This window comes from Panthera onca, chromosome X (genome assembly GCF_046562875.1).
Source record: "Panthera onca isolate mPanOnc1 chromosome X, mPanOnc1 haplotype 2, whole genome shotgun sequence".
NCBI lineage: Eukaryota > Metazoa > Chordata > Mammalia > Carnivora > Felidae > Panthera > Panthera onca.
Window position 1 is genome coordinate 124,320,174 of NC_138357.1, and position 12,153 is coordinate 124,332,326.

General features: G+C 42.8%; 1 protein-coding gene across 1 annotated transcript in view; it reads left to right on the forward strand.

The window, feature by feature from the left end:
• ANOS1 (anosmin 1) overlaps window positions 1–12,153 on the forward strand; it is a 182,646-nt gene that overhangs the window by 101,131 nt on the left and 69,362 nt on the right. Inside the window, exon 3 of the mRNA XM_081792890.1 lies at window positions 9,325–9,387. Within this exon, the coding sequence (XP_081649016.1) occupies window positions 9,325–9,387 (63 nt within the window). The remainder of the gene's footprint in view (window positions 1–9,324; window positions 9,388–12,153) is intronic.

Below are 12,153 nucleotides of genomic sequence, written 5' to 3' on the forward strand. Positions count from 1 at the left end.
TAGGACCCTAACATCCAGATTTGTGTATTCTTACAACTGAGCCAGCCAGGTGCCCCAGTCCTATTTTGTTTTTATGAAGGCTCCATTACACAGCCATGATCAACTAAGTATTAGCTGATTCAGTCTCCAGCCCCTCTCCCCTCCCCAGAAGTCAGAAGGTGGGACTGAAACTTCCAATCTTCTGATCAAGTGATTGGTCCTCCTGTCAATCAGTCCCTGCCCTTTGGTGTGGTGGTCGGGGTGGGGGTTCCTGAAGTCACCTTCATTAATAACAAGACACCCGTTCACCTTTATGGCTTTGAAGCATTTGCAGGAACTGTGGACGAAGATTAAATATATCTGGCAAATATATTTTGGTCATCTGAAGGACCAAATATATATATTTTATAAGTCGTTGTATTGCATCAATACTCAAGTTGTCTTAAACACAAAGTGAGGCACGCACCTGTCTGTTCTAGGAGAGTTAGTGGCTTCTCACTGAATCCCAAGGGCCATGCTGCTAGCCTTGTGTTTTGCCACGCCTTCTCCTCTGTTAGCTCTCCTGCACCATATCCCCCCACATCTATCATCCATGCCCCAGATCTGCTAAAATCGCTCAAGTCCTGCTCTTCCTTCTAAGTTAATTCATGAGTCCTCAATTCTGTGAAATTCTCTCCAATTTTCCCATATGGAAACACATATCACTTCTTTAGTGTCTTCTGGCACATTCTTCTCTTGGTTATTTTATGCTTCATTGCTTTAGACTTATTTACATGCTTTTCTTCCATGCAAATTATATACTGCTTTAGGGGTGAATGGCTGACACATTTTCCTTCATCTTGGAGACTAGATGAATACATTGCATATAGGAAACACTAATCCTTGTTTGTTGATTTAGCAGATGTTAATTTGACCGGGTTGGATTGTACAGAATGCTGACTGCTTTGTTTTAACCATGGGTTCTATTTATTTAATGTAATGTAATTATGGGTTCTGTTCCTTGATTATTGGACATGTGTGAAAAATTGAATTTTATACCAACCTTTTGTGCTTCAGAATTTATTGTAATTGCTAGTTAGGTAATATAACTTCCTTTGCTGGTAATGTATATAAGTTAATATAATTTCTTTTTACGAAAGTGTTTGGTTAAATGTAAGGTATGGAAATTTGTGCTAACCTGTCCAGATGGAGGTTCACCAAAGCAGTAGCAATAATTTCCCTCTCTGTTACTACTTTGGCTCGTGGGAGTTGGGTCCCTTCGTCTGTGGTATGAAATACTGAGTCTTATTGGTTATGATTTCATAAGTACCTTGGAATTTGTAACACCTAGGGCATTTTGGAGCTGAATCCTTTCCGAGATCATAGTAATTCAGTAATCTTACAGATTTGTGAAGTACTTTTCAGTTTCCAAATCCCTTTCACATATATTATCCTGTGAAGCACTTGTAGCAGGTGGCGTGAACAGCACAGTGTTCTGTAATGGAAGTAACATTCCTTTGAGTGTGCCAGAGCAGGGGTCCGGCTTCCAGTTCCGGAAGTTTCCACCACAGTCACTTCCTTTCTTTACTCAACCTCTCTAAACTGCAGTTTCCTCTCTGTAAAATCTACGAATAATAGTACCGCATTGTATGTACCTCCACAGATCTGTTGTGATGAGGTGCCACTAAACAATTTCAGAAGTGCTTTATAAATCGGTAAAGGGTTCTGGCGCTCTTTGACGTTCAGTAAAATTTCGGACAACAGGAACAACTGTACTCTCCTGGTGGAGTTAGCGCGTGGAGACCGAATATGTGATTTTCCCACAGCTGCAGGTTAGACACATGGCAGAGATGGGGCTCACACCCGGGCTTTCTGGGCCCCTGTTCTGCGCCGGCTGCATTTCCGTGGTGCACGGGATGTTCCTGAGAATCTGTTCTGGTGTTTGTGTGCTTGGTCCCACATGCCTTGCAAACGAGGCTTGTACACAGCCAGCAGACACAGCCCTCCTGAAGAGTTTATAGTCAATTGGAGACAGTGTGACTTTAGTACAACTCATAGCCAACATGAAAAACTTAAAATGTGAGAGGTCTTGGGGAATGCTTGAGTTGCAGACGGGGAATCCATGTGTGCTGTGTATGTAGCAGTGGTCAAAAGCAGGTGGTTTGAAAGAGCTGTTGGTCAGAGTGGACAAGGACAGAACAGACTCTCTTTAAGGAAGAAATATAGTAACTCAGTGGAAGTTGAGGGGTCTTGCTTTTGGGGAACAGAAAAGAGACCAGCTTCATGGCAAAGCAAGTCATAGGAGGCTGAAGAAGTTGGTTAGGCAGGATTTGCTGGTTGACCAGATGTTCTGTATGTAAATCTATATATTTGGGGCTTAATTGGATAATTACTGTCTAATTTTGTCAGAGAACTCACATTATCAAAACCATGTCTTAGAAGGATGGATGTGACCAAAACATGTAGAATTGTGGCATAATTAGAGGTGACGGTTCTGAGTTAACCTTTCCTCCTCTATCCTGGGCCACTTGTTTCTCAGGATCAACTGTTATTATGACTAATCCACTGCATTTCCGTTGCTTTTTTTTTTTTTTTTTTTTTTTAATTTCTCAACCTCAGCACTATTGAATTTGGAGCTAATTTTTTTTTTGTCACTTTTTGGGGGGTGGTGAGGTGGGTACTATCTTGTGTGTTGTATGATATTTAAGCAGCATCCCTGGCCTCTGCTTGCTGGAAGGAATTGTTACTTGTTCTCACTTGTTACAAACAAAACCATCTACGTATATCACTAAACATTCCCTGGAAGGGCAAAATTACTCCCATTTCAAAACCACTTAGAGCAATTAAAATAATGTATCTAATATTTTATGCTGTAAGTAAATAGCAATAAAATTACCTACACAGCGCTGTGCAATACATTTAGAAGTCGTAAAGGTTTACATAGAGTAAGTATCCTGGCATCTCTGAAGTTTCACATGCTGGGCAGCTCTGGCCGAGAACTAGAAGGCAGTGAATAGCACTGTGTCCTAGTCATTGGGCGAGATCTCCACTTTACGATTCTTTTTAATCGTAACTTATTCCTCCTTCACTCTCACTCATTATCTGCTTGGTCTCTGGGCATCTTTGAGTGTCCCAGCTCCAGGAACTGCTTATGAAAACATTTTAACTCATCAATAAGTTTGCTTAACAGATGTTTATTGAGCTGGTACTATACATGAAGAATCTTGTAGTAAATGTCACAAGGTTTCAGTGCTCAGTGCTTACATTTTAGTAGAATATCGTATGTACAGGTTTTGTATTACTCTATGTCAAAATATAAATGTAATACAGAATTATCACCTAAGGAAGTGATATTGTAACTGTGTCTTTCTACATCAAGTGAAAAATAATTGATGCCTAAATTCCAGATGATGATCTATGTGATTAGCTCTGTCAGCTGATTGTTTAAAAATTTTCTCTGAATTTTGAAGTTTTTCTTTCCTTGCGTGAAGCAGTAACGTGGGAAGGAATAATTTCATAGAGTTGATCATCCTAAGGTGTGAAAGCTTAAAACACTTGCTAAAATAGTAACTTGTTGTTGTTGTTGTTTCTTTGTCATTTGATCAGGGCACTTACAGTTGTCATATGTAGTAAATTCCAAAGCAATCGGCTGCTTGTAGTAACCTTTTTCTCATGGAAATGAGATTTCAGTCTGCCTTCTTTGACAAACCTTTTTTTTGTTTTGTTTTGTTTTTAATCTGGAGAAACAGGATGCTTTTTCTTGTTTGAAGTGTGCGAGAAATGGTTGGGCTTTTGTCCTCCCCCTCTCTGGCTTTTATTGCAATCATTCTACCTGGCTAAGAGCACTCTAAAGAAATAGAGCTTTGGCAGACCTATCCTGCAAAGATTTACTCTGATTTCTATATCCAGGCTTTTCTTGTCAGATAGCTTTCACAGAGGATTATTAAAAGAAAATGTTGGTTGGCATGAATAACATTTCGTGATATATCTTTAGACACTGATGACTACTGGTTATTGGAAATAAGGCAAAGCCTGCAATTAAAATAGAACTTTAAATGAATTGCACATACTGATGCTGCACTTGGCAGATAGATTTCAGATTAACAAGAAGACAAGTGCGTTATGTATTGCTTCCATTAGCATTTCACAAGTAGGCCTGTGTTTGGAAATGATATTTCTTTCGTATAAGGTATTTGTTCCACAGTCTGTCAGGAATTGGGTTATGTGGAATTGTGGAGGTTTCAAAGGATTGAAACTTAAAAACACTTTTTTTTAATGTTTGTTTATTTTTGAGAGTGAGAGAGACAGAGTATGAGTGGGGGGAGGGGGCAGAGAGAGGGAGGGAGACACAGAATCTGAAACAGACCCTAGGCTCCCAGCTGTCAGCACAGAGCCCGACGCGGGGCTTGAACCCATGAACTGTGAGATCATGACCTGAACCGAAGTCGGACACTCAACCGCCTGAGCCACCCAGGCACCCCGAGGATTGAAACTTTTTAATGCACTGATGTCTGTAGTTGTGACAATGCAGCTAAGCACGTATGTAGTATCGTGTTTTCACAATTTACATGTTTGGTAATGATCCAAAGCTAGAATGACATAATTTTGAGACATCGTTAGCCACATTGCATCGAGCAGTTTTATGTGGAACGAATGTTCTATGTTTCCTGAATGAAGTGACAAAGACTTCATTTGTAAGTATAGCTGAACTTGTCTCTCTGAAAAATCCCTAGACCTTATGGAGTGGTCCTCAAACATGATGGGGCGTGTCTTCAACTGAACAACATCTCAAGGTATCCTCAAGAGTGCCATTTATTATCCCCAAATGGTCTTGAGAAGGAAATAGGTCTAGATATACTTAGTAAATGACTACTAAACTTTGTGGCTAGGAATCAATGCCTAAAAACATACAGAGAGCTCTGAGGATAAGGAAGTGGACTTACCTTCAGGAAACAAGACTGACTCTTTAAGGAACTCGTAAAATATGTCGGGTAGACAAGTTTTTAAACAATTTCATTGCTGTTAGAAACCGGTGTTCTTTTAGAACTGTTATATCGGCAAAACCTGTGATTTGCTCTAATATGCTTGGGAGGGGTGAACACCAGTGAACTGGGGACAAATCCGTGCAGGCCTTAGAGAAGTATCATGAAAGAGCTCAAGTTTTAAAAAATAAAATACGGGCGTTTGTGGGGCTCAGTCCGTTGAGTGTCTGACTTTTGATTTCGGTTCAGGTCATGATCCCAGGGCCGTGGGATGGAGCCTCATGTCAGACTCTGTGTGTGGAGCCTGCTTGGGACTGTTTCTGTCTCCCTCTCTCTCTGCCCCACCCCCCCATGCTTGCAGGGTCTGTCTCTCTAAAGTAAATAAAAAATTAGGGGCGCCTGGGTGGCTCAGTTGCTTAAGCGACCAACTTTGGCCCAGGTCATGATCTTGCAGTTTGTGAGTTCGAGCCCCATATTGGGCTCTGTGCTGACAGCTCAGAGCCTGGAGCCTACTTCAGATTCTGTGTCTCCCCCTCTCTCTACCCCTCCCCTGCTCACACTCTGTGTCTCTCTGTCTCTTAATAATAAATAAACATTAAAAAAATAAAGTAAAAAAAATTAAGATTGAGATAACTGAAAAATGAATTGTTCCTATGCAACACTAAAGAATATAAAATATAAAATAATCTTACAAGAAATAGGTTTTTCTTAAAAAATAAAACAAGAGACATTGTGAACTCTTTTTTCCATCGAATCCTGTAGCCGTTCTTTTTGCTCCCCTAGCTTTATTGAGATTTGATTCACAGCGTTGTAGAAGTTTAAGTTGTACAATGTGCTGATTTTTTTTAACTTTTTTTAATGTTTATTTATTATTGAGTGACAGAGAGACACAGAGCGTGAGCAGGGGAGGGGTAGAGAGGGGGGAGACATAGAATTTGAAGTAGGCTCCAGGCTCTGAGCTGTCAGCACAGAGCCCAATGTGGGGCTCGAACTCACAAACTGCGAGATCATGACCTGGGCCGAAGTCGGACGCTCAACCAACTGAGCTACCCAGGCGCCCCACAATGTGCTGATTTGATACAGGTATCTCTTGAGAAAGGTGTACCACAATAAGGCAGTTCTTTTTAAAGTTTAGTAAACTTCAGAATTTCCCGGGAGAATTTGTTACAAGGGATTTCTGGGTCCCCATCCCAGAGATTCTGACTCTAAGCCTAGGGGCAGAGGCTGTGAATTTGCATTTCTGATGAACTACAAGATGAAGTTCATGTTATCCGCCAGTGATGACAGTTTGAGCACTTTTATCATGACAGATTGATAGTTGACACATGGACAGCACTTTGTTTTCATATGTATATATATTTTTTGATGAAAAGAAAAAGACAATGGATACCTGAAGATTAAGTGTCACCATAGAGTCTTCGGTCTAACGGTATTTATGTATGTATGTATGTGTGTATGTATGTATGTATGTATGTATGTATGTATGTTTATTTTTAATAGAGAGTGACAGAGAGCAAGTGGGTGAGGGGCAGGGAGAGACGGGGACAGAGGATCTGTGGAGGCTGTGTGTGGTCAGCACCGAGCTCGATGTGGGGCTCAAACTCATGAACCCTGAGATCATGACCTGTGCCTAAATCAAGAGGCGGACACTTATCGGACTGAACCACCCAGGTGCTGCCAAACTAGATCTTTATTTTAAAAACAGAGGGGGAGGTGACTACCAAGGACAGTGAAAAAACACTTTCAGTATGTATCCTGAGTTCTCGAGTATGCATATCTGGAATTTAACTGAGAATTTTGACCTTAATTGAAAACTTTGTCAATAATGAAATAATGATCATAGATAAAATAATAAGGACCTTATGGGTGCCAGGGTATTTAGATGACTGACATTTATTTTATTTTATTTTATTTTTAATTTTTTAATGCTTATTTATTTATTTATTTTTAATAATTTTATTTATTTTTTTTAACGTTTATTTATTTTTGAGACAGAGAGAGACAGAGCATGAACGGGGTAGGGGCAGAGAGAGAGGGAGACACAGAATCGGAAGCAGGCTCCAGGCTCCAAGCCATCAGCCCAGAGCCCAACGTGGGGCTCGAACTCACAGACCGCGAGATCGAGACCTGAGTCGAAGTTGGACATTTAACCAACTGAGCCACCCAGGCGCCCCTTAATGTTTATTTTTGAAGGAGAGAGAGACAGTGTGAGCGGGGGAGGAGCAGAGAGAGAGAGAGAGAGAGAGAGAGAGACAGAATCGGAAGCAGGCTCCAGGCTCTGAGCTGTCAGCACAGAGGCCGACGTGGGGGCTCAAACTCACAGACCACAAGATCGAAACCTGAGTTGAAGTCGGCCGTTTAACCAACTGAGCCACCCAGGCGCCCCTTAATGTTTATTTTTGAAGGAGAGAGAGAGAATGTGAGCGGGGGAGGAGCAGAGAGAGAGAGACAGAATCGGAAGCAGGTTCCAGGCTCTGAGCTGTCAGCACAGAGGCTGACGTGGGGCTCGAACTCACAGACCGTGAGATCATGACCTGAGCCAAAGTCGGACGCTCAACCGACTGAGCCAACCAGGCACCCCTAGATGACTGACATTTAGCTACATGACTGTTAATTTTTTTGAGAGTTAGAGAACACGTGTGAACGTGTGAGCCAGTGGAAGGGCAGAGGGACAGGGAGAGACAGAGAATCCCAAGCAGGCGCAATGCCCAGCACAGAGCCCACTGCGGGGCTTAATCTCTAGCCCCTGAGATCGTGACCTGAGCCGAAATCAAGAGTCAGACACTCGACTAACTAAGCCACCTAGGCTGTTAATTTTTACTAATTAAAACTTGCTTTAAAACATAAAGTTGAGAATCAAATCTCCACTGTATTAATGTAACATTTTAATTTCAACCGTGAGGACTGGGTGTTATCTCTTATGTATTACTATATGTTATATAGAGTGTATATAGTACTATATATTATTTATAGTACTGTATTTTATGTGGTATATGTAGTGTATATATAGCGCTGCAGTATACATAAATGTGTGTGTGTGTGTGTGTGTGTGTGTGTGTGTGTGTGTGAGTATAGATAGATAGATCCATGGTATAGTATATATAAGGTATGTAGTATACATGTAATATATATAGTACTATAACTTATATATTATACTAGTGTTATATATAGTAGTAAACTATATTATACATGTATATATACTTTATCCCATAATCTTTATTGTTACTTATATAAATATGTATACATTTCATATATATACTATTATACGTGCTGTACATTATTATTAATATTTATTATGATGGCTGTTATTGAACAATGGAGCCTAGCCATCACCTCTGATGTCTTTAAATATATATATGGTGACAGATTTTATACATATATTCAGGCTTTATTCTGGATTCTGAATAGTTTTTTAATATTTTTAGGTTGAATTTATATATTCTTTATATTTATTTCATAAGTCTTTATGTTACGGTGTATTCAATGCATTTTGGCAGAGTAATTAAACTGGATACGTGTTCATACTGGTGGAACCATTGAGCTGAAGGCATTAGTTAACAAGTACCTATTACATATATTTAACACACTGAAACTTCACCCAGTCACCTGCGGAAGAATATATAGAAATAGAGAAAAAAGGGGCGCCTGGGTGGCTCGGTCGGTTAAGCGTCCGACTTTGGCTCAGGTCATGATCTCCCAGTCCGTGAGTTTGAGCCCCGCGTCGGGCTCTGTGCTGACTGCTCAGAGCCTGGAGCCTGTTTCGGATTCTGTGTTTCCCTCTGTCTCTGCCCCTCCCCTGTTCATGCTCTGTCTCTCTCTGTCTCAAAAATAAATAAACATTAAAAAAAATTTTTTTAAAAAGAAATAGAGAAAACAGGCCCATGTTGCCAGTTGAAAACAAGTCCATGGTAGAGTTTATGAAAAAACAAAATTCATCTGTGACAACAACCTGTAGAAAACATTTCTTCTGTCCTTTTTTTAAAGACTTCGTTTTTAAGGGATGTCTCCATCCAACGTGGGACTCGGACTCACAGCCCCGAGATCAAGAGCTGTGCGCCCCACTGACCAAGCCAGACAGGAGCCCCTAGAGAACCTTTCTTACTGAATACAAATACTTGTCATCTAAATAGTGTTCTGCCTGGTGGTGGGCACCACTACCTTCCCTACATGGCACCTGCAGACGTGGCAACTTTTCTCCGGTTGTGTTGGTTCCTGTTCTGTAGGGATGGCCCTGCTCATACAACGTTGATGTGATCCACCAGGGAGCTGGCTTTGCTAAACAAAGCAGATGAGCAGACACGGAAAAGTGAGGCACATGGGGTTTCTTCCTTTGGCCTTGTTCCTGTCCATTTGTTTATTGACTCTTCTTGTTGCTCTCTCCCAGTGTCTGGAGCCGTGCAAGGACACCTGGGACCTACAGAAGGAGCAGTGCCACAGCCTCTGCGAGGTAAGACCACGCCCGTGTCCATCAGGGGAACCGTAGCACGTGGTGTAAATCTCCACGGGGATCACTGGTATGGAAGGGCACCCGCCTTCTTCTGCAGGTTGGGGAGATCAGTTTACTTCGGCAATGTGTGTGTGTGTTTCTGTGTGTGTTTCCGTGTGCGTGTGTCTGTGTGTGTGTGTGTTTCTGTGTGTGTGTGTGTGTATGTTCACGTAAAAAAGAAAAACATTATTGAGATTTCTTAAAACCTAGCGACCCCCTGCTTCCATTATTGGTTAATCAGACACACAAGAATAGCTTTTACTACATATGCTTCGAGACTAGAAACTTTTTAAAAGAATTTTTTTTCAAATGTTTATTTTTGAGAGAGACAGAGACAGAATGGAAGCAGGGGAAGGGCAGAGAGAGAGGGAGACACAACATCTGAAGCAGGCTCCAGGCTTTGAATTGTCAACACAGAGCCCAATGTGGGGCTCTAACCCATGAACTGTAAGATCATGACCTGAGCTGAAGTCAGACGCTTAACTGACTGAGCCCCCCCAGGCGCCCCAGGAGACTAGAACCTTCTTAAAGGTATAAACTAAGGCTGCCCTCATGGGCTATTCTGCAAGTAACTGTCAGCATGATGTTGAAGTTTACCTGCTGGTGGGAGAAGACACCCATTTTATATGTAGTGTGGTGCTCAACATTTCCACATCATTGTTCACCCCCTATCCTGGGTGGAAGGCTTAGCTACTTTTAACTGTATGGGAGGTATCTTACTTGCCCTGTGCTCTCAGGTAGGTCATGAAGGGTGTTATTGTCCTGGAAATTTCCTGTCTAAACTCATCAGTCATGCTCCAGAGGGGACAGCTGCTCTACTGGGCTGTCTCCTTCAGAGCAAACCAGGGGTCTGACCCAGCCTAGGATGTGCTCAGACACAGCCAGGAGGAAGGGGAGTCGGGCTGAGTGCATGGTGGCCTCTTGAAGAAAGGAGAATGGGGCTGTGCAGAGCAGTGGTTGGGGAGTCTACTGTGGCAATCCAAGAAGCTCTGTAGGGAGCTGTGGGGAGCCATCCAGAAGACACGCCCCACGGCATCAGAGTGACATGATGTTACCGGGCTTCTCTGAACGGAACTGGAGGCTGATAGGGAGCTCTTCTGAGCTCCTCCAGAGAGACCTAGCGTTCCAGCCTTCCCCCGCGTGAGGTGTTCGTGTGGTCCCGTTGCCTGTGTGTCCCCTTGGATGGCGTGCAGATTCTATTCTGAGAATATGAATGTGGAGTTGGGCTAATAAGAGCTCCATCAATTTTATGGGGGATAAAGTTTCTCCACAGTCCCCTGATATCCTTGGCCTTCCCAGTAAACGTGGAGATAAGAGAAGGCCCATAGCAAGTCCATGAGAGTCATATGTGGAAGCACTGGGAGGCTGGGGCTCATCAAGTCGGATGGCTCCCCAACTCTAGGTAGAAAGACCAAGTCTGACACTTTTCCCTGTGTCCAGGTGCAGCTGGGGCTGGGCATGCCTCAGACAACTATGAAGGGTGGTGGTGTAATTGGGTTCTCCCAGGAGAGCATTCGGCATTATTTGGGAAAAGCGGAATGGAAGTTTCTCAATTACGAACATGATCAATATGAGGTCTTCCTAATCTCGCTTTGGTTTTGCTCCAAAAGTCGTACTCCGCATTTTGTGACTGCTTGGAATATTGGCGGTTTGCAAACTCTTACGGACTGACGTCTGTGTTGCCAGAAGCACTTCAGACCCGAGGATTGCTGTCAACGAAGTCTTTGGAAGCATTTTGTAATCGCAAACATGAAAATGCCTGAATAATACATACAATTGGCAGATACGCAAAGTTTTTTTAGCCAGTTGCTCTGTAAGGACACTCACAGCGAAGCTAATGATGTAGTGTTACATCGGATGGAAGAAGAAGCTTCATATGTCTTTGTCACCAGCCCTTTTCTGGATGGTGGGGATGCTCCAGAGTAGCGTAAATCATGGTTTCTGTCCTCCATCAAGGGAGCTGACATATTACCCATCCGTTTTCCCAAAACATTTTGGCTTCTTCAGGGATTCAGGCCAGACTTCTCCAGAAAACATATGCTGACCTGGCATTCAATTTAATGTATCTCTTATTAGTTATCTACTGGTACCTAACAAATTACCCCCAAGCTTAGTGGCTTAACACAACACCCATTTATTATCTCACAGTTTCTGTGGGTCAGGAGTTTGGACACGACTCAAATGCATTCTTTGCCTCCGGGCCCCACAAAGGCTGTAACCACGGTGTTCGCCGCATTCCATTCTTGTGTGGGGGCTCGACCGCTTCTGCTAACACTCTGCTAACAGGCTCATTGCACTTGTTGGCAGAATCCATTTCCTTATGGTTAGAGGACTGAGGTCCCGTTTTCTCAATGGCTGTTGGCCGGGGTCCACTCTTAGCACTTGCAAGTAGCCTACAGGTCCCTCACGTGTGCCCCCCCGCCCCAGGCAGGTCACAACATGGCTGTTCTCTAGCAGGAGAAGCCTGATCTCCAGTCTGCTGAAACCAAGTCTCATATAACACAGCATATTCTCAGGAGTGACATCCATTCCACTTTTCTGTATTCTACTGGTTAGAAGCGAGTCAGCAGCCCTTCACCCCCAAACACACACACACACACACACACACACACACACACACACACACACATGCAGACATCAGGAGAGGTTGTGACTCTGTGGGGCTCACTCTAAGGTGTATCTACTCCAAGAAGCAAATAAACTGAAATGGTTCAGGCCCCTCGAAGC